Source organism: Seriola lalandi, unplaced genomic scaffold (genome assembly GCF_002814215.2).
Source record: "Seriola lalandi dorsalis isolate HSWRI2012SDOR001 ecotype SW California unplaced genomic scaffold, Sedor1 jcf7180002054580, whole genome shotgun sequence".
Classification (NCBI taxonomy): domain Eukaryota; kingdom Metazoa; phylum Chordata; class Actinopteri; order Carangiformes; family Carangidae; genus Seriola; species Seriola lalandi.
The window spans coordinates 772,539-794,988 of NW_019525133.1; the positions used below are offsets into that span (position 1 = coordinate 772,539).

A 22,450-nucleotide genomic window follows, 5' to 3' on the forward strand; every position below is an offset into this window, starting at 1 on the left:
CTGTCTTTTACAATGTACAGTCATGCAGTTCCACCTCCTCACGTATAGTGGCGCTATAAAAATTAAGTACTTCCTTTGGAAGCGGCTAACCAGCCCTTCTTCTGCTTCTTCTGCTTTGTTTTCATCGAACAAGTATTAGATGGCCAACCAAAACTAAACATAGATTTTAAACTTATTTTACATAAATACCGTTAAATGTTTTTTTGCAACTAATTATTATTACAATTTATTATTGAACATGATTTCGAAATAGAGAATAACATACACGATTATAAGCAAACACCTGCATTCTTACTTCACGATTCTCTCAACCCTGGGAAGCTTTTGTCGACCCACTGAGTTAGTTTACACCTTACACATGGGCAGCTAAGTGCTTGCTTGCTATCAGATGTTGGGGCGAAAAATATCGGATTTAACCTTTGGAGAATCTTATCGGCAAAATGCTGAAGTCTAAAACCTTCGTTAAGAAGACGCGGTCTGGGGGGGTGATGAAGATAGTGCGTGAACATTATCTGAGAGATGATATTTGGTGCGGAAGCGAAGTTTGCACTGTATGCAAACAGGAGTCCACGGTGCTGCAGAAAGACGCGTGTATTGAGAGCAATCTCTGCTCTTATCCTCACTATTTGATACCTGACACGAACGTGGTGCTACATCAGGTAAAAAAAAAAAAAAGCTTTACTTCCCCTGGATATGAAATTTCATACATGTGCTTAAACAAGTGGGTCAACAATCTGATGTGACGGTTTAGACATCTTGGCATATGAATTTCCAAACACACTTTGTGGGGCCAGTTTTTTCCTTTCATCTATTTTGATAAAACAACATTATACGTCTTGTATTATGATAATACACGCGAGCTACAAAGTGGGCTTAACAGACATCATGATATTTGTCGACGAATGAGTAGCACTTATTCTTATTAATATAATGTTAATATTTTCATTCTCACACACTTATATATTTCATGTGTCTTTTTATGTGTCTTTTTGTAACTATAATATCATTATGTTAACCGATTGCATTGGTCTAACATAAATTTAGGTGAAGGTATGTTATTGACTTAAGGCAATAATAATATACCATTCATTATTTTCATTATTTTACATCTGAACAGGTATGATTCTCTTCCACCTTATGTTTACATTTTCTGTCTCCTGCAGATTGACATTTTGGAAGATCCTGTGATCCGTAATGTGATCATCCTTCAGACTGTGCTGCAGGAGGTTCGCCACCGTAGTGCACCAGTCTATAAACGCCTAAAGGACATCATACATGAGAAAGAGAAACACTTCTACACCTTTACTAACGAACACCACAGGTAAAAAGACACCCCTGACTTTCTTTTACTGCATCACAACAATGTAATTGCATGATGGTAATATGTAAAAAGTAAAGGCATATAGAAGTAATCAGTGTCAAAATACGTTGGCCAGTTTCACATGGAGATACGACTCACATTCTCCTTCACATAAAGATCTTCTTATTAGACCTCAACTCTATACATTTGTTTTGTGCTTGTCACCCTCACATTTATCCTTATAATGTTTCTGTTCCTCCAGAGAAACATTTATTGAACGTGAACCGGGGGAGACCGCCAATGACCGTAATGACCGTGCAATCCGCATGGCAGCAAAGTGGTACAGCCAGCACTTGAAGACATTTGAGTCGAACACAGATGGGCTCAAGGTGGTCCTCCTCACCAATGACCAAGGGAACAAGCAGAAGGCACAGGACAGCGGACTGCTGGTGTACAAATGTAATTTGTTCCAGAGGAGTTCAAACCTCCCTGCATCAAGAATACACAAAACATTTTTGAAACTAACCAACATTGAAACGCACCTTGCAGACACAGGGTTACCATTCATGTCCTGATACAACCACTACCTATTCTGTTGGATTCAAGCATTCTCAAACTGCATCACTTATATTTACCACTTTGTAACACGCATTTGTTCATTTAAACTCTAGGTGAAGAGTACATCAAGAGTCTGATTGCGAACCCTGAGCTTGTGGATCGTCTAGCATTGTCCGATGATGATAAGGTAAACACAAACATATTTGATTTATTAAATTATAGAGATAAAAGCTATTTCTGGATTAAGGTAAAGCGTGACTGTATGAAGAATTTGTTTCTGTATCTCCTTTTTCCACCCCTACCTTTTCCTTCTTCCCAAACTCTAGGGAACATCATTCTCTCTCTTTCCTCTTTCCACTGATTCCTTTTTCTTTCCTCCCACAGAATGAGATCACTACCAGTAAGGTGTTATTCCCAGAGCACCTCCCTCTGTCCAGGATCCAAGCAGGAATTAAGAGTGGCTCCTTCCTCCAGGGAACCTTTAGAGCCAGCAGGGACAACTATCTGGAAGCCACAGTCTTTGTCCAGGGAGAGGGGGAAGAGAGCACAGAGGTGTGTGTGTGTGTGTGTGTGTGTGTGTGCGTGCGTGCGCGCACGTGTGTGCGTGCGTGCGTGTGTGCGCGCACAATTACAATTATCATATGAACAATTATCCAAAATCTGGAAAAAAGGATCTCCCAGACCTCATCAGGGTTTGGGTGAGAATTTGTCATGCTATTGTGGTAGACTGTGAGGCTTCAGTACAAATTAATTGACTGTCAAAGATAGCAAAGTGCATGAATATGTAAAGCACTGTGTTGTCCCTTCTGCTCGCTACCAGGTTCTCATTCAGGGTCTTCAGAACCTCAATAGAGCAGTGTACCAGGATGTGGTCGCTGTGCAGCTGCTGCCGCGGGATCAGTGGGTGGCGCCCTCCTCAGTTGTTCTGCAGGATGAAGGCAAAGCAAAGGACGATAATGCTGAAGAAGAGGAGGAGGAGAAAGCAGTGAGTTGGGGTTTAACTTTAAGGACAATTAGACTGGTTTTGTCACTGCTCACGGTCAAAATTTATAAACACTGGAGATGTACTGTATGTGTTGTGCTACTAAAAAAACATGATTTTTTTTTTTGTGTGTGTTATCTTTTTACTGTGAAACCCCGATGAGCACTAGCTCTCTTATTGTCCTTCATGTTCCTGTGTGTTTGAGCAGCTGAAGGTATCGGCAGCTGAGGCAGCCAGGAAACCCACAGGTAAAGTAGTGGGAATCATCAAAAGGAACTGGAGGCCTTTCTGTGGCATGCTCAATGTCTCCCAGATTAAAGAGGTGAGTCGAGACAACTCTATAATCCCATTTGTCATATTCAGTTTATTTTTGCTTGGTGTAAAGATGTGAAGCTGTCCTCGAAATTGGTTTACTTGTTTTACTCAATCCACACTCCACATTGCTGACGTTGGGTCAGAGATACAGGACTGTGAAATTGCGTTTCGTCCCTTCTGCCATAGCAGCCCATAATAAACTACCTTGTTGACGCTGTTATATGGATGTGTAGTGCATCCCTCCGGGATTATAAAGACTATCTATAAATCTCTGTATACTGCACAGACTGTTCAGCAAGTCCTTGTTTCTTACTCTCAGCACTGATCATCCTTTTTCTTTTTCTTTTTCTTTTTTTTTCCTCATTCAGTCAACTCGGCACCTTTTCACCCCAGCAGACCGCCGTATCCCACGCATTCGCATTGAAACACGCCAGGCTGCCACACTGGCGGGCCAGAGGATCATGGTGGCCATCGACGGCTGGCCCAAAGACTCCAGATATCCAAATGTGAGTTTGAACCTCTTCAGACTGTCAAATCTTTGGAACTTACATATCCTCCTGTGAGTGGTTGCTTATCCACCTGCCAAAGTTTGACAGGAAATTGAATTGCTGGTGTTCTCTATATTTATATGATGCCACATTTCACTGGCAGGTAACATAATGATAAGCACAAAAAAAATTTTGTCCACAGACAGAAGTAATTTTTTTCCTCTTTGTTAGGGTCACTTTGTGCGCAGTCTGGGCAGTGCAGGAGAGAAGGGCACAGAGGAAGAGGTGCTGCTACTGGAGCATGACGTCCCCCACCAAGCCTTCTCTCAGGCTGTGCTCAGTTTCCTTCCTAAGATGCCGTGGGCCATCACACCAGAGGTAACGGGATTCACAGAGTAGTATTCTATCCCAGTTTTGTCAAGCATTTATCAGTGAGACTATCAGTCTATAATTTGAATGCACATACTGCATGAATAGGTCAGTGTGTACAGTATGTTAATCTGGGTGTGTGGTACAGGACATGGTGAAGAGAGAGGACCTGAGGCATCTGACAGTGTGCAGTGTGGATCCTCCGGGATGTACAGACATAGACGACGCCCTGCACTGCAGAGAGCTGGAAAATGGAAACCTTGAGGTACACATATTCTACACAAACACGATTCAGTAACAGTAGTATGTTATTAGTCTTTATATTTTACGTGAGTTTCTCTGCCTGCTATTTGTTTGCTGTAGGTGGGGGTCCACATCGCCGACGTCAGTCACTTCATCAGACCTGGCAACGCTCTTGACAAAGAGGCTGCCAGTCGTGGAACCACTGTCTACTTGTGTGGCAAGGTGAGGAGACACAGACACACCCGGTTGAATCCTAATGTTATCACAACATCGGAATTTTGACTTCACTGCTAGAATTAAATTTGCCGTCAAAAAGTGTGACAACAGAGCATAGCTGCAAAAACAAAAAGAGTTGTGTTGCGCTTAGCTCCATAAGCTTTATAATTTATATATTTGTCAAAAGTTGTCTCAGTTAAGGTGAACAGATAAGCTTTTTAGGATGTCGGAGACTGTTTGGCACTTTTCCATATGTTCAGTAATTTACACAGTTCTACCATCATGAGCCACATTGCACCAGAGTTACAAGAATTTTGGAAAAGATGTTTGGGTTGTATCAAAATTTGGGATATTGTGACAGTGAATGTGCTCGATTTTAGTCGTCGATTGTTGACTTGAGAATTTCATCAATTCATGAAAAGCTATTTTGGCTCCAAAAAGCCAAGATAAAGCAAATTGCATGTGTTTGATGTTGTGTCCAACAGAGGATAGACATGGTTCCCGAGCTGCTCAGCTCCAATCTTTGTTCTCTACGCTCCAACGTGGAGAGGTGAGGACTGAACTACATATGAACACACACACACACACACACACACATACACACACAACACACACACAGTTGCACAATAACCAGTGTCATTAGTGCTCCAGTTCTTTCCAAAATGTTCTAGTTCTAAAAATGGATGAGTTCAGCGTGCTTTAGTTACAAACTTTAATTATCATCATCAACCTAAAAGATTTCTATAGTCAAACAGCTGTTTTTGTCATTCTAAATGTTTTTAGATCTTTGTTTGATTCTGGTTTCTTTTCTCTCTCAAGGCTGGCTTTCTCATGTATCTGGGAGATGAACCACAAGGCTGAAATCCTAAAGACACGGTTCACAAAAAGTGTCATTAACTCCAAGGTACAGCACCAACATGCAGATATACAACCACAGATGGCACATTATTATCAGACTGTTTTCAGGCATGATTTACTGTCCAGGTAATATTGTTATATCATCTTTATTTCCTCTCTATTTTCCCCTCTATCGTGCGACCTGATCCAGGCGTCTCTGACCTATGCTGAGGCCCAGATGAGAATCGATGACACCACCAAGAATGATGATATCATCAAGAGCCTGCGGGGTCTCAACAAACTAGCCAAAATCCTCAAGAGGCAGAGGATAGAGAAAGGGTAGGGATGGGGAGTTGGGAGTAGTTGATGCCACATTCTAATGTTATGGGCAGAAAACGCTATTCACTTCGTGTTTTTACTGTACATGTCTGTACATAGCTCAGTTACTGTCAATATTAAAAACATGCATTCACTGACAACTTCAAATGCAAATCAAAAGCATTTGGAAAAGCAGATAGGAGATATAAGGAAAGAAGCAAAGAACAAGTTTAGCTGATCCCAACTCCTGTAACCATTTAACATGAATTACATTCTGTGTTGCATTCGGTGTTCTTCAGGGCATTGACGCTGTCATCTTTAGAGGTCCGTTTCCACATGGACAGTGAAACCCACGACCCCATTGACCTCCAGACCAAAGAACTCATGTACGTAACTTCAGAAAGGAGCACAATCATTTTCGAAACGCTTTTCTCCATAAAATCACATTTCTGTAGTGCATCGTTGTGGTCATATGTAAATAAACGCATCTCTTGATTATTAGGGAGACGAACTCCATGGTGGAGGAGTTCATGTTGCTGGCCAATATTTCAGTTGCCCAGAAGATTTATGATGAATTTTCAGAGTGTGCTCTGCTGAGGAAACATCCAGCACCGCCGCCATCTAACTACGACATCCTGCTTAAGGCTGCAAAGTCCAAGGTGAGTGAAGACAGATGGTCCTGTGGAAAAAATGCTTTGGTTTTCAAGGGATATGCTTATTTGTTAAGCTAATTTAATTAATTTTCTCTGTTATGAAAAGAGGATGTTGTCCATTAATTGGCAGTAACTTCTGACACATGAAATTTTAGCTGAATAAACATTTAAGGCAGCATATACTTTTATTTCATAGTTTTAGTGGTCGCAAAGAAACGAGATGCTCTACAGCCGGACTGTACAAAACAATTTATAGGCACTGATCAAACACCCCAGTAAATCAGGGGTTCTTAACCTGGGGGTTGGGGCCCTGAAGGAAGTCCCAAGACATTTCTGAGTGGTCACAATGTGATGAAAGGGAGAAGAAAGTATATGTATAACTCATGTTTATGTGATCTAATTTGAGCCTTTTACTCCTGAGGCCTCTAAAGCAAATAGACATCAATTTGTTTTAAGGGGTCGCCAGAAAAATGGTCGAGAACCACTGCAACAGACCATAAAAAAGTCCTGCATAACAGCTCCAAATATAAATAAATATGTATAGAGAGCTATATATATTTATTTATATGCAAATATAAATACAATTCCTCAATATAACTACAGAATAATACTCTTGCTTTCTAGTCTAAGTATGTTTAAGGTGTCCAAACGTTTGTTTCTGTGTGTTCCCAGGATGTGGAGATCCACACAGATTCAGCCAAGGCACTGGCTGACTCTCTTGACGGGGCCAAAGTGGATGGTTTCCCGTACTTTAACACGCTGCTGCGCATCTTGGCCACTCGCTGCATGATGCAGGCTGTCTATTTTTGTTCTGGCATGGACAGCGACTTCCACCACTATGGCCTTGCTTCACCCATTTATACACACTTCACGTCACCTATCAGGAGGTATGAAAACAGATCTTTACTGAATATGTTGCGTCAGGCCTTTTATAACAATAGAAATGTGCACACTCTGTCTAACCTCCTTATGTCGTAATATTCCTCCTTTTTTTTTTTACCTTGTCTAAACATCTCCCGCCACCCTCCCTCTCAACCATGTTCATCTGCTCCCCTACACAGGTACGCAGATATTATAGTACACCGCCTGCTGGCAGTGGCCATAGGAGCAGACAGCACTTACCCAGATTTGATGGACAAACAAAAGCAGTCAGCCCTCTGCAACAACCTCAACTACAGACATAAAATGGCTCAGTACGCACAGAGGGCATCTGTGGCCTTCCACACACAGGTAAACACATATGGACTCACTGGTTTGATTTAAGTTTGTTTGGGGCTTTTACAGCAAAACACACTGAACCATTGTGATATAATTTAGACTGACCTCAACTGAGAATCAACTAAATGTCCACTCTGGTTTGAGTAAAGATAGACTTGCAAATACACACACCCAACACAGTACTACATCATTTACTGCAAATTCACACCGTCAATACAAATCATCTCTTTGCAGCTGTTCTTCAAGAGCCGAGGCATACTTAACGAAGAGGGATTCGTTCTGTTTGTGAGGAAGAACGCCATCATTGTGCTCATCCCAAAGTTTGGCCTGGAGGGAACAGTGTTCTTTGACACCAAAGACAAAACCGTCCCAAACCTTGTTTTTGACGAAGAGGTATAAACACTTAAACACAATTCATTTCATGTTACGGAGAACAGTGTTTAAAATCTCTCTTCTGCATGTGTTTAGGGCCCCACTCTGAACATAGAGCAGCACACCTTCCACATATTTGACAAGGTGAAGGTCACAATCAGCCTGGACGACTCCAATATTCAGCACCAGAAGATCCGCATGGCTCTGATAGACCCTGTGGTAAGGACTGACTGTTTTACTGCTTTACCACTGGTACGGTTATAGCTGACTTTTATTTCTCACAACTCCTGTTGTGCGGATCAATTGCAGTATTTACAACGATTTTGAATGGAAGGTTTGTCCTTATAAGAAAATTCATCTTCTTCAGCATATTGTAGAAGTTAATTGTTTTTATTTTAGATCCCTGGTGTGAGTGTTCCAGCCCCAGATGTTGAACCACAGGCCAAGAAACCAAAACTGGACCGCTGACGCAAGAAGCAGCAGAGTAATTCACCCAAACCATCAGCTGATCTTCCAGATGAAGAAATCTTACAAGTCTATAAAAGAGACAGTTTGGACTCTTTAATGAACAGACACAATTTACTCTTAGAGCAAGTATGCCCATTTTAATACATCTACCACAGTTAGACCACTCTGCTCTTATACTTGTCATTTTATATGATTTAAAACACTTGCCGACACAAGGTGCAAGTTAGAAATGCAGTATAACTTGTCCAACAACAGTGAAGTAGGCAACTCAATCATTAAAGTGTTTTTTTTTTTAACTTATATGGTTCTGTGTGGTTTGTCAGCCCAGCATGAATCTTGACTGAGTCAGCTGTTCACAGCCTTGTTTGCTACCCAGAGTTAAAAATTATGTACAAAATGAGTATCACAGTTTTCTTGCTATCAATTCAAAGTTGAAACTCAGGTTCATCACCTCCACTCAAATGATTTAGTCCTATTAAATAAAAATCATAGAATTCTGAAAAATCGTATACTGTATAAATACTACTATTTAAAATCTCACTGACATTTTGGTGAAATGTCATTTGAACAGAATTGTGAATCACAATATTGAGAATTGTCACAACAAAAATAAACATTGTAGAAACACCCATGTCAAAAATAAACTGTTCTCAAGTCAAACATAGAATTCAAGTTAATTTAATGTGACAACGATCCAGTCCATGCTTTAAGTATAGAAAAATTGTTTTTAAAAAAAAAATGGCTCAATCAGCTTTTAATTTACAAGTGGCATTATTCAGTGAGTCTTACTTTGGAATAAATATTCTAACAGTCCAAGTAAGACGCACAAATAACCAGAATTATAACAATTCTTACTCATTCAATAAAAGAAAAAAAAGCTCTTGTCATATAAAAACATCATGATAAACAGTTTTATAAAAACAGATACAGTACAAATCCGATGTCACCTGAAAGTCAAGATCTATCAGGTCGATCATGTCAGCACCAAGATAAATTGAAATTATGGCATTAGTATCAATACAGCATTCCAGGAGGTTACTGTTGTGCAAGTTCAATACAGAAATTACTTTTTTTTTTCCCCTTACCACACCAATATACTTGCTTTTTAGAAATGTAGATTTTTAAGTGTATTACAATAGGACTAAGATGTGCTACAGGTTAGTCTTCTCCCTTCCAACCTGCGATAAAACATACTGTGGTAAAGCATTTGCCTTCAGTCGGCAACTTGAACCTAAACAGAACTAATAACCACTTCACTTCTTTCCATAGTTCATTAACAGTTGACCCCTTTCACCCTAACCAAATTCATTTGACATAAAAGCTTCAAACATAGTGTAAACTTTGTTACATTTCATTGCAAAATTATCACGGTAAGCTTCCACTGGAAGAGGCGTCCCTTTAAATACATCAGGCGGCTCAGTGGTGAGGATAAAATACCTGAAAAATAAGACGTGTAGTTTTAGTCAGATGAAAATAAAGACTTTGAAAACTGATATCATTTTCTCAGCATGCACTATACTGTTAGCTAAGTCTGCATGATACCTAAAGATGGTAATGCATTTTAAACAGACAGGTTACAAATTAAAGGAAAAACCAACGAAACATCTTAGGTGGTGTCTCAGGAACAGCTTCAGCGCATTGGCATTGATTCTACAAGTTATAAGCACAACCTTGTGTGTGTGAGTAAAGTGTTAACAGTACCTTCATTTTGCTGTGTCTAGTGAGTTGAAAGGCTTCCTCTGCCAGGTTTGAACTGAAGGATTTCTTTGCTGTGACAATCTGAGCTGAGGCCATCAATAAGACTGGCGGTACCTGCTGATGTAGTGTTGTACCCACTGTCCACCTGAACAAACGCAAAAAGCAGTCCATTAGAGATATTCAACTGGACAATGTGAAATTATCAACAAGACGAACTTGAATCCATTTAAATGAGTGAGTTAAATATACAGTGAAGTAGGACACTGCTCACACGGACCTGCATGCTTGAATCGTAGCGTATGCTGCTTCCCTCTGCCAGAATAGATACAAACATCTGAGAGCTTTCTATTACTGACACATTGACCATGCGAGAGCTGGTAAGCTGTTCTGAAAGCCCTCCCGCTTCCTCCTCTTCATCCTCCAACCTCACTTCTACAAATATCTCCTTGCCCTCCTCCATTTTCACCGGTTCCATAGGATCCAGGCTATTTCTCTCAGTGTTAGTGGGGTGAGCGTCCTGGGCCGGGGGTGACGATGGATCTAGCTCCATAGAAGGGAGAGAAGAGGAGTAGGAGGGGAGTGGGTTCTCAGCCTCCTGATGGTCTTGGAGCTTAGGGTTGAGGATGGGGGAGATGAGCGGAGGGGAGGCCCAGTAGCGGACTCTGGGCCTGGGCTTGGGTCTGGCATTGTGCTGGGGCTCACTGTAACAATGGAGCTGGTGTGGGGAGCAGTTTCGAATGGGAGAGCAACCCTCGACAAATGGACTCTCATTGAAGGAAGTGACATCTATGTCCAGGGGGGCACCACGTGGAGTCAAACTGCTCGGCTGCTTCCTCTCAGCTAAAGAACACAGATTCAGTTTGAAGTTGAAATTAGTTAATATCACCACAGTGTCTTATAAAAACTCTTTAATTTCTGCTTTTATTTTGGATATTACAAATTTTGGTGCGAGTTACGAAACAAATAGCCTACCTGAGCCTATGGGTGTGCGTGCTGTATGTGCAACAATAGGTGAAATTGTGGGGGAGATGAGGCCTGCAGGAGACGACTTATCAGGGAACATAGGGCTACTGATGCTGCCAAGGCTGCAGTCCCGGAAGCAGCCATGCTGGATGGGGCTGGACGAGAACTGACCCTATAGTTAAGACAATGCAAATACATTTTAGTTTAACAGTGTATCCATTAATGTAACTTAAATTAACAGTTGTATCAAAATAGGAAAAAAACCTGAAATTTAAAAAGATGCATCATGACACATATGCAAATTCACAATATTGAAATTAAAGATACAGTGTCCAAAAAAGTGGTCTCAGACCCCACTGTTTATCAACACAGTCATTGTGCTTTAAAATTCACACACCAAAGGTATGGCAAAAAATAATCATCATTTGAATCACACTTGTCCACTCACCGTGGAGGGAGTTGGAGCCAACACACCACAGGATAAAGGGGAGGAAAAGATAGATGATATAGCTTCTCCCTCAGAACCTTCAACCCGTCCTACGGCTTCCTCTCCTTGGGTTAGAGAAGACCTCTCCTGCCTGACATGGCTTCTCTCTGGGCTTGGTGGGCTGGAGCTGTCAGAGCCACTGTAACTGCCCTGGCCATCGAGGAAGAGTTTACGTCTTAAGGAGGAGGAACTGAGACTCTCCTGCATAGCATCGCACGCTTCCTCGCAGCGGTAATATTCGCCTGAGGAGAGGGAAGAAACAGACAAACATCATGATTTAATGGTAGATTACTCTGTCATATTCTGATTTGGTTGTGCTGGCATTTATTAGAGGCTTACCTAGTACTTTCTCCAAATCAAAAGCCAAAGGCAATGAAAGAGTTGTCTGACAAGCAACTGTACAACAAACATAATAAAGAGAGATTACAAATAAGTTAGAGAGCAGTTCAGGAACGAAGAAGAGATGGGGCACTGTTTGCAGAAAATAATGTGGAACCCTTTCAAAGAACACACCAACCTGAGATTTTTTCTGGCTCTTCCGCAATCATTGCAGACATATAACCTACAAAGTGCAAACATAAAAAATTTAAAAATGTACAAAAGCAGAACACAATATGAAACTTAAAGGCAAATACCAGGAGGCAAATGTGATTATAAAAGACGTTCAGGGGTTAAAAAGTAATATAAACAGTAAGATACTTACTTTTCTTACACATCTGAGGGGCTTTACGAGAGTTTGGTGCTGCCCAGGGGGACGGCACGATGGCTCCTTTGGTGAAAAACTTTATTGGGAGACACATAAATGACACAGATACAAAATGAATCAATAAATCATTAAAAAGTTAACTTTCCTATCATTACACCATATAATTAGATTGAATTTGAATCCAGTACCTGCTCAATAGCATTCTGACGCTTTTCCTCAATGTCAGAATCTGTCCTAGATGTTTCAAAGAAAGATAAAATGTTTAGTCACTTAATTTCCCTGCTATCTTTAATTCAATTTAACATGAATAAAATTTGACTTGACTTTCTCTTCAAAAAATCATCAAAGTATGTAATTTGCCTAGGGGTGACCAAACTTTTGCATACAACTGTATCTACCATGGCTTTTGTGTTTCAGTACATACCTTGTCTGGCTTAGGTAAAAAGACTGTCGCTGGATTTCCTCTGGGTCTATGTGTACTGGAAGAAGACTGGCCATTTCATCAATTGACCAGTTAAACTTGGGTGGAGTCTGGGGGACAGACAGATGAGGAAGTGAATAAAAGACTATATACAGAATTCAACAGAGCAAAGCTTGTGGGCATAAAACAACGTTTAGGCAGGCAGTAACAGGTGTGTGTCTGTGTCACAAAGAAGTAGGTCTAAAAGATTTGAGGTGATAAGTGCGAGTTGTATGTTCAGACTTACAGCTTTACAAGACTTGGACTTAAAGACAGATGGGCTTGGCACCAGGGGTTCACGGAGGTGGTGGTAGTCATTAGGACTTTCAAAGGGATTTCTTATGGAAGGCCTGCCTGGAGTCTCTGGGGTGATCTGTAGCTCAACATGGTCCCCCATCTTAGCTGACAACAAGATATAGCAAATTTCAGGGATAAAATTTGTCAAACATAATATCATAACTCAAACGGCAGCCTGTACTTTGTTAGTTTGGCGTGTTAGCTGCATTGCTTCCCCTGTTTCTATAGCGTTAACGAGCTTGCTGGCTATTGTAGAAGGAAGGTGCTAACAGTGTTACGTTACACAACACTTTGCTTAAAAATGAAACGCACATTTAAATATTAACTACATACATATTTCATTCTTGGTACTTACAACTGTTAATGATCCAGGACTGTGGGCACACAACTAAAAATCAACCTTCATAGAGGAGTCATCAAACAACCAGCTGCGATAGAGAGTTTCAAACGTTTATTTCAATTTCACCCACAGGACCCGCTAGCCAATAGAAATGCCACAGGAAGTTCTTGGGAACCAATCGGAACAAAAATCCATGTCGTCACTTCCTCTGTCACATTCGCTACTGAGCTTAACAGGCTAGGTAGCTAACTAGCCGCTAATGTCCATTTATGATTTCTGATATTTGGAGATCTTTTGTAAAATGAATACGAAACGTTTACGGTCTGGCTGAACCCATTGTATAACTCACCAGTCTTGTATCGAGCCAGAGACCTCTTCAAGTCTTATTTGTTAGCCACCTGCTAGCAAGCATTGGCTAACTATATTCATACAACACCATGGCAAGTGCAGCAAATACAAACCTAAACGCCGTCCGGGAGACAATGGACGGTAAATATACATTTTTGTTTGATATATCTGTAAAAAATAATTTGTAATTCTGTTGCAAATTAAATGGCTTTTCTAAACATCTAACCTATTGTTTGCTAACAAATTCTGTAGGAGGTGCAGCAGTCAAGTTTTTAAACGAGAAAATCTAAATAGCTTCAACATATCCCTTTTTCCTCCAACAGTGCTGCTTGAGATCTCCAGGTTGCTGAATACTGGTTTGGACATGGAGTCTCTGTCCATATGTGTGAGACTTTGCGAGCAGGGCATCAATCCAGAAGCCCTGTCTGCTGTCATCAAGGAACTGCGTAAAGCTTCTGAGTCCCTCAAGGTACAGAAACACGCTCCCAAATATTTCATATTATTAGAGAGAATGATTTGGAGGTGGGCACTGAGGTCATTTAAAATCCTGTGTGGAGTCAATTTTCCACCATTCAGTTGAGATCTGCGGAGAAAAAATGTCAGTTCAAACTAGTGTCTTAAATTGTCTTTTATTTTGTCTTAGCAGCACCCCATAGCACCCCTTGAGCAGCTGTTGCTTGCTATCTCTTATAGGATAAGATTTATTAATCACCAGAGGGGAAATAAGAGTGTTCCTGCAACACAAAGGCAGCCGTAGGTACAGAAAAATAGAGAAAGTAAAAATAGTTAATGAGAAGTATCTAAAATGAAAATAAGAATAGAAACTATTTAGTAATTATATAGCAATTGAATGACAAGGTAAACAATGAATGGTTAACATAACCACTTTTGTAAACTAATAGTGCAGTAGTGTCATAGTGATGTGTTTAGTAGAAGCAAAGTGTGGTATATGTAAGAGCATATGCACTCCTGAAACATAATATCTGTTTTGTGCTTGACAAAATGAGAAGATAATATTTGTGACATGGGGCCTACATCGTCTGAGGGACTGAACCACGAAGGGAACATTTCAATCATTATCAAGAGACATCTGCTCGTAAGGGAGTATCTTGTTCCCTCTTGTCCAGACAAGAGAAAAGGTTGTCATCACAGAGAGCGTGCAAAAAGTAAAACATGCACACTGTGAGTCCCTAATATTTGTTTCAGTGAAGCATTTGCGTTTTTCACACTTATCATACTCCCGGGTATGCTTTGCCTCCCACTAATTTTACCTCAATTTTACACATATTTCAGAATTTTGTTTTGTCCTGTTAATTGTTGAAGCTCACCCATAAAACAGGTGTAATTTGATTATAAAACACAACAATGATCCAATTATGAATCACTTTGTTGCATCACCACAGAATACCACTATATTTTCTCTTTCAGGCTTCTGAAAACTGTGCAAACTGAAGATGAAAACCGATCACCTCAGTTTGGGACATTTAATGGAATCATGCCCTGTTCCGGGGTCTGTACTTGGTGTGGGCTCATCAGCCAATCAGATTTGTGTTTGTGTTGGCGGTCTGTCATCTGCACCTTCCTCGGTGACAAACATACTCCACTCTGTGCTTTGACTTGTGTCTGGGTTTTGTGTAGCAGTATAAGCTCAGTCCTCTTTCTAAACACAAGTCTTCTCCAGACATGAGGGCACACTCAGCCTTTCTGCCTCAAATTTAGGGTTGCTCCAAGTTTCTCCTACCACCATTTGTGAAGTCTAAGTTCAGAGTGCTTCTCATCCTGCCTTAATTTAAGATTTTTTTTAAATGTCTGTCATTTGTTAAGATTTTTTTTAAATTTTGTGTAAGCATAAAGCATTTTCCAACTTAATCCTTTTGCCATTTCCGTTGTCCATGTAACCATCAATGATGGAATGACGTCTAAATTAAAATGTTGCAGTCAGTGGCCACCAGGTGGTGTTGTGTCATCCTTATTCCAATTGAGGGTGTAGGTCTTCATTGGGTCTTCGATTCTAAATGTGCAAGTTTCCTTTCTCATGAGTTTACCTGATACTGGTGTTTAAGATCAATTAGATACTGTGATTTTATCAGATATTTTTTAAATTCACATTTTCCTTATTAATTTGTGCTTTTTTTCTTGTCTTGGTCCCATTTAGAACAGAACGCAGCACAGCATTTTTTCCTAATGATATTCTTACAGGCCTCTTGTTATTAAAAGCTGAACTTTCTGAAGCATTTTACAAAGGAAATGTTATTTCCTCTCACACTAGGTGAAAGGGGCAAATATATTGGTTGATCGTTGCACAATACAATACAAAAACTGACCCTCCAGGAGTGATCACATTCAGTCGACATACTTTACAAAAGGCATGACCAAGGGTCATTCATTACAGCAGGGTGTCCTGAAATCTTGGCCCCCATATGACTGTACTCTAACCACAAAAAAGTATTTGATATATATATTGCAAACTTGACAAAAAAAACATGTCTTTGAGCAACCAGAAATTAAGGCCCTATATCATGTGTCTAACCACACAGAGCATTGTTTTGTTTCTCCACTGTCTGTAAAATAGCTCTATTCATCTTCTAGACGAGGGAAAATGCTGAGAGCACAGAACATTCCTCCACAGGCCAATATAAAGGCTAGAAGCGACCTCTCATCCACACAGGCTTGTATTATGTCTGTGTGTGTGTGTGTCCCTCAATGTGTGTGAGTTTAGGTGTTCATGCAGCGCTGTAGATGTCTACAAATGAGTAGCCCCTAAGCCATCTGACAGTAACGCCTCACCCCTCACAGGAACACCACAGAGAAAGCCGGCGAGTGAGCAGGAGAGTGTGTGTGCGTAAGCACTTCTGTCTTCCTCTGCTTTGTCTCGCCATCTTGACTGACAGGCTGTGAGTCTAAATCTCTGTACTGCTGCTTTGATCTCTTAACACAGTGTCTCTCTGTTCCTCAATACCAGCATCGTGTTAGCCAAGTATGAGAGGCATACAGATACGGTGCAGTGGCTCTCCTTGATAGCCCATAAGCTTAAACAACCTCTGGCCTCCGTGGGGGGTGAGTTGCATGAGATGTTGATGGGGGAGACCCACATTGAGAATCCTTTTCTTTTACAAAGGAAAAGAGTTATGCATGGCTTGATTGGCTACTGTGGGCGTGAGATTCAGGATGCATTGCTCTCTGTTTGATGTGTTTGAAGGGTTTCTCCTGATCCAAACCGGCTACTTTGATCTCTGTAAAACAAAATATTCCCAAATCCCATAGTCCTGACTGAGAGATTAGCGTCCATATATGCATAAACATCTAAGAGGTGTTCAACTAGGGCACTGGTCAGGTCACATGACTGTATAAACTTAAGAGGCAAGCAGGTCTTCACATCAGAACTTCTGAAGGTGTTTATGTTTGTATGTCTGATAATTATCCAGGCCGAGGATTATTTTTCTGATAAATGAGGGCAGTCTCATTTAAAAGTGAAAGATCTATGTGTTGCAATTATGGTTCAGTTGTGTACAGTGGATATTATGAAAATAATTAGACTGGACTGATTAGAAGTTCTTTATGTATAAGGAAGGATGGTCTGTTGATGTTTGTACAAACCTAAATTACACACATATTGTCTCCTGAAAACATTGAGAGCCTTATGTGAAGCCAAGTTTAACTAAAAGTCAAACATCTCTATGTGCAGTTATGTTTAGGTCACTAATTACCATTAGCCAACACGTAGGTTTAATGGTCTCTCTGCAGAGACGAGGCTTTGTTTGTTTGTTATGTCTATTTCATGTTTTATTGTTGCTTATAAGAGTATTTCAGGGCTAGATTTTTTTCTGATAAGTTATTCTGGTTGGATAATTATCGAGTTGTGTTTTAAGAAGGGAACTTTTTTGTAGCAGATCTTACTTATATAGTTTGGAACAGGAGTCAAAGTTCTTTGTTTATAATCAACATTATACCTAAGAAGTTATGTTCTTGTCTGATAAAAGTTTTCCCCATCTCTTATACGTCCATGTGGGCTCGCCACTAGACAAACTACACAGTGGTGGAAAGTAACTCAGAATATCTACTCAGGTACCAAGTTCGGTTCAAAGGTACTTCCACTTATTTAATTGTATGCTACTTCATATTTCTACTCCACTGTTTTTCACAGGGGAATATTGCACTATTTACTACATTCATCTCACAGCTATAGTTATTTTGCTGATTAAGAGTTTAAAAAACATTAATATGTGTATAAATTCAATGCATTGATTATACACTAGATTTAACCACTAAACAGAACATAAAATACATTTAAAAATGCTGCTTACATATTACTGCATCAGCACCAATAATATTGATTATTAGTTAATAATTTAACAATGCCACAAGCCCTTTAATCTGAATACTGAAGTTGGTAATATATACATACTTTAATTAAAGGGATAATGCCAGTTTCATGACAATGTCTTTCTTAAGTCTGCTAACATTAGCTGCCATCAGCTATTGGTCATTCCAGACCGGTGAAGGCACAGCAAAACACCGAAACTATTAAACAGACCCTTCAGCTTTCATTTGTTTTGATTCCAAAAGGAAGGTCTTGTCATTTCTTCTTTTAAAGTTAGTACCTAGTACCACTTGAAATAATATTTTGATGGCAGAACTTTTGCTTGTAGTGGGCTATTTTTACATTGTGGTATTTCTACTTTTATTTAAGTAAAGAATTTGAATTCTTCTACCACTGACTGAAATGGCATAACTGACTACCATATCTAACTCCAATACCCTTTAACCCATTTATTGACACCATAAAACAGTGTACATTCTGAAGAGATCATACTGATAGATCTGTATTCTGACACTGAACTGAAAAATTTATTAATATTTCTGTAACTGATTGAGCCTGTCTGGACCTCATCCCTCGGTAATGTGAAGCTTCACTGGCTGTATTTGCCCTAAGAGGAGTTCTGTGACCTTGTTAGAGCTCACTCCAATACACTACCCTTGATTAAATACAGGCCACACTTTTACACTGTAAGATTATACTATTTAGGTCCCAATTAAATTCATAGGAAGGAAATTGGATCATAAACTCTTTACAGGATCGTTAACAATCATTAGACAGGATAATGGCATGGCAATCAAAATATGTTAAAAAAAAACTTCCAAAGTCTTTTGGTGACTTTGTTGTTTTTGGACATTTTCCAAGCAGATTAATCTAGAATTGATTGATTTACAGTTGTAATTAGCTGTCTTCTGCATAGATGCATAATAATCATATATTTCCCTGCTTGTTTTAAGGCATTAATTGGTTTCATTAACAAAAGCAGTTAATTGAATAACAATTAACAAGTTGGTGATGGCATCAACACAGTGCGTGCAAACTCCCTTGTGTTTTCCCTATGATGATAATGAAACCACCTTTTTATCAGATTGGAATTTTGTGTGTTGGACTATGTAATGACTAATATGATATTGGGCTTATTAGTTTATTCGAGTGGCTCACTGAGGCGTTAAGCTGGTATTGAACATGTTGTGTTTAACAGGTAGGCACCATATGCTGCCTTAATCAGACATTGGAATCACATTTGGTTGTTAAATTGTCTTCTAATAAAAGCAGGTAGTAAAACAACTTGAGCTAATTCAATTTCAGGCGAGTTTGGGTGCAGTGAACAGCTGTTCATATTTGTTGAATTGTTTTAGCGTTCCCTCTCTTGTTTTGTTTTTCTTTTCTTTTTTTTTTAGGTTTAACTTCAACAGCCTGTTTGTTCCTCAACTTTTCTTGTAGAAAATAGAGATGGAGGGTGGACTAGCTGTCCACTCTCCTTAAAAGAAGACAATACCAGGCATATTGTAGTGACAGCTTGCATTGTGTGTGTGTGTGTGTGTGTGTGTGTGTGTGTGTGTGTGTGTGTGTGTGTGTGTGTGTAGAGAGAGAGAGAGAGAGAGAGAGTGAAAGAGAGAGAGAGAGAGGGAAAGAAAGGACAGGAGAGAGAGTATGAGTGTGTGTATGTAAGAAAAACAGAAAAAAATATAGTGTGTGTGTGTGTGTGTGCATGTGTGTTACAGTGACAGCTTGTATTCTCCATGATTAATGATGTGCTGTGTGACTTGATAAGTGCTTCGGAGGACCAACGCTTGTTTCAATTAGACCTTGTGAAGGTCGCGACGCCGCGCCGGCCTCTCATTATCATATCCATAATCAATCCACATTATCATAGGGGAATGTGGAATGGATGTGTGATATCTTGGTCATACACACACACACCCATACATAGATGAGCACACACAAAGAGACACCTAATCACATACCAAAACACAATGACATACTCTCTCACTCACAAGAGCACACACACACCCTTCACTCCAAGTTGATTTGAATCATAACAGTGGCTGTCGGAACGGATTGTCTGTTCAGATTAAGAGTGTGTTTCTGAGAATTAAGCAGCGTTGATGGTGGTGGCATTTCAGATCCCCTCTGCAGGCACAAATGCCAAAACATCATTCTGTGACCCCCACCCCACCCCCCCTCCCCTCTCTCTCACACAACCACATATACGACCTCATGCACACACACACACATGCACACACACACTTAACCAGTACCCTGGGGCATTTTTAATAGAGGCGAAGTGATTCGTATGTTTTTACTCCTCTAATGAGAACAGATTGAGTGGTATTTACACTTCATCGGCTGATCTAACCACCTACACATTTCCCTCATGCTTCTGCTGCTCACTGGCCAAAACAGACATGTGGAAAGGACCAGAGCTTGGCTTTCAAACAGCAACACAACATGAACATTATCTTTGTTTCTTTGGCTCATGATGCCTCTATGGCAAGATAAATATGAACTGTTAAAACAGAACAGAAAACTGCAGCCAGATTTAATCTCTTTAAGGACGTTGTGTGTATTTGTCTCAAACAGTAAAAATGATAAAGAAAGGTGTCTGAAACTAGATTCAAATCTCTGGCATAGAGAGCGACCCATTTGGGATGTGACTGTTGGTTCCCAGTGAATCTTTAATTTATTCAGTCAGTCTGCCTAAAATAAAAAAAAGACAAACACAGGTCATCTATTTCCTCCAAGAATATATTAGCTAATGTAGGCTATATGATACAATAACATGACTTGAGGCAAATGTTGGAGATTAAAACACAGAATCACACTGTACTGAAGCAATTAGAGGAATCAAAGAAGTTATAAAATATTAATTAGCTCAGTAATATGTAGCGAAGGGAGATTCTTCCCAGGTGGTCAAGATAGATGGTTTGCAAAGTCTAAGGAAAAGGGCATTAAAGCACAAAAAGATCCTACTCCACTGATTTAACATTCGACTCCGATAACATTGTCAGACTTATGATGGACGGTTTAAAAAAAGGATCAAAACTGATGCTGTACAATCAGAGATATCTTTTTTTAATTCCATGATTTGTACATCCTTGTCAAAATCTGGGGGCCTATGTTACCCACAATGCAAACCTCTAAGCTTGGTCAGAGATTCAGGTGTTTTCTGCTAGTAGCTAGCAGCTAATGTAGCCTGGAGCTGCTATCCTGGAGCAGAGATGAGGAGCGGGCAACAAAGATCAGGTGAGCTGACCTCTTTCTAGCTCCACAAACCCCACATTTTTTCATTTTCAAACTTGTAGTTTTCAGATCCAACCATCGCTGCCTGTAGTGACTTCACAGAGGTCATCTTTAGTATTACCCGGTTTAAGTAGGGATTTGTTTCTTTCTTCACCTCTGTATCACATATTATGTTGTTACATTTCAGTCACTGGAGAGATTTTACATCAAGTATCAGGTCATTGTTTCATTTGAGCAGACTTCAAGCACAATAGCTGCTGTATGAATTAAACCTATGACCTTCCTGTTGTGAGACAAAGTCACTTCCCACCAGGGCATCCTGCAACCTACAATAACTGGGTTATCTTTAACACTGCAGTTGCTTTCATCTCGGATAGATGAAATAAAATGGGAAAAAAAGGTTGTAATCACAAATTATTTTTTCGGCATATTGTTCATCAGGTCCTTGTTTACGTATATTCATAGTTCATAGTACTAATATCGGCAAATCTATTGTCAGATGGTGCCATAACCTTTAAAAGTTGCAAAGCTATGGCCTGGGAGGTTAAAGCCGAACATTTCACTGCTTATTAAACAGTTTAAGGTGGGAATTTACAATATGAATCAGCTCTGCTTAACACTGATGGCTTTATTGGTGTATTTTCTACAGATGGAGAAAGAGAGTCGTGACATTTCTTTTTGGCAAGGAAAAGGCCATACTCAGCAGGAGTTATCAAAGGCAAAAAGTAAAAAGTTCGAGTTAGCTATCTCTCTCTCTCTCTCCCTCTCTCTCTCTCTTCCCCTGGAGATACTCATGTTAAGCATAATTAAGCAGATTTGATTAGCATCAAGCCTGGCTTCCTCTCTTGACTTTTAATGAATGTAAATCTACCATCTACATCCTAAAGATTAATTTCTGCCAATTAAAAAACACAAGAGGGCTTATTGGAGAGGGGGGGGGGGGGTTGGGAGGAAAAGAGTGTTAAAGTCCTTTGAGTTGGAGTACAGTCGGAGTTTTATCCTCTTCCCCCTTGTCTTATGGTGAGATGGTCTCTGGAGATCTGTGTCTCTCTCTCTCCCTCACGACTAAGATCATTATCAGCACAATGTTCCGTGAAAGCCACTTTGAAAGGACTGCGAGCACCATATGTAAATGATGGGAGTGTGTGTCTGAGTTCGTGCGTGTGTGTGTATGTGTGTGTGTGTGGACTGGGTGAGGTAGTCATACGGGGAACAGGTAAAGGGGTCAATTTGTCAAACCAAGGTTATTGATA

General features: G+C 40.1%; 3 protein-coding genes across 3 annotated transcripts; 2 read left to right on the forward strand and 1 right to left on the reverse strand.

The window, feature by feature from the left end:
* Positions 1-288: 288 nt before the first annotated feature.
* dis3 (DIS3 exosome endoribonuclease and 3'-5' exoribonuclease) lies at positions 289-8,631 on the forward strand. The gene is made up of 21 exons (XM_023418115.2): positions 289-659; positions 1,164-1,321; positions 1,563-1,759; positions 1,972-2,045; positions 2,243-2,410; positions 2,679-2,843; positions 3,049-3,162; positions 3,524-3,661; positions 3,875-4,021; positions 4,161-4,277; positions 4,376-4,477; positions 4,957-5,021; positions 5,291-5,375; positions 5,520-5,647; positions 5,926-6,012; positions 6,129-6,285; positions 6,952-7,166; positions 7,341-7,509; positions 7,732-7,890; positions 7,966-8,088; positions 8,269-8,631. Exons 1-21 carry the CDS (start codon positions 441-443, stop codon positions 8,335-8,337), a joined length of 2,856 nt encoding a protein of 951 aa, XP_023273883.1. The 5' UTR covers positions 289-440; the 3' UTR covers positions 8,338-8,631.
* Positions 8,632-8,999: 368 nt separating this feature from the next.
* Positions 9,000-13,395, reverse strand: bora (bora aurora kinase A activator). Its single transcript, XM_023418056.2, is given in 13 exon segments — positions 9,000-9,774; positions 10,039-10,098; positions 10,100-10,180; positions 10,313-10,875; positions 11,008-11,170; positions 11,447-11,727; positions 11,825-11,881; positions 12,003-12,047; positions 12,189-12,267; positions 12,380-12,425; positions 12,616-12,722; positions 12,899-13,053; positions 13,304-13,395. Coding segments are annotated over 12 exon segments (1,653 nt in total). The 5' UTR covers positions 13,049-13,053; positions 13,304-13,395; the 3' UTR covers positions 9,000-9,753.
* Positions 13,396-13,485: 90 nt separating this feature from the next.
* mzt1 (mitotic spindle organizing protein 1) lies at positions 13,486-15,584 on the forward strand. Its single transcript, XM_023418053.2, has 3 exons — positions 13,486-13,777; positions 13,960-14,105; positions 15,065-15,584. Exons 1-3 carry the CDS (start codon positions 13,726-13,728, stop codon positions 15,086-15,088), a joined length of 222 nt encoding a protein of 73 aa, XP_023273821.1. The 5' UTR covers positions 13,486-13,725; the 3' UTR covers positions 15,089-15,584.
* The last annotated feature ends 6,866 nt before the right edge of the window (positions 15,585-22,450 follow it).

Bases quoted from the DNA above. Each gene is read 5' to 3' on its own strand.
- dis3 (XM_023418115.2), top strand. From the start codon at position 441: ATGCTGAAGTCTAAAACCTTCGTTAAGAAGACGCGGTCTGGGGGGGTG. The intron at 7,167-7,340 runs GTATGAAAACAG...TCCCCTACACAG, and splicing joins TTCACGTCACCTATCAGGAG to GTACGCAGATATTATAGTAC. The intron at 8,089-8,268 runs GTAAGGACTGAC...TTTTTATTTTAG, and splicing joins TGGCTCTGATAGACCCTGTG to ATCCCTGGTGTGAGTGTTCC.
- mzt1 (XM_023418053.2), top strand. From the start codon at position 13,726: ATGGCAAGTGCAGCAAATACAAACCTAAACGCCGTCCGGGAGACAATG. The intron at 13,778-13,959 runs GTAAATATACAT...TTCCTCCAACAG, and splicing joins CGTCCGGGAGACAATGGACG to TGCTGCTTGAGATCTCCAGG. The intron at 14,106-15,064 runs GTACAGAAACAC...TTTCTCTTTCAG, and splicing joins AAGCTTCTGAGTCCCTCAAG to GCTTCTGAAAACTGTGCAAA.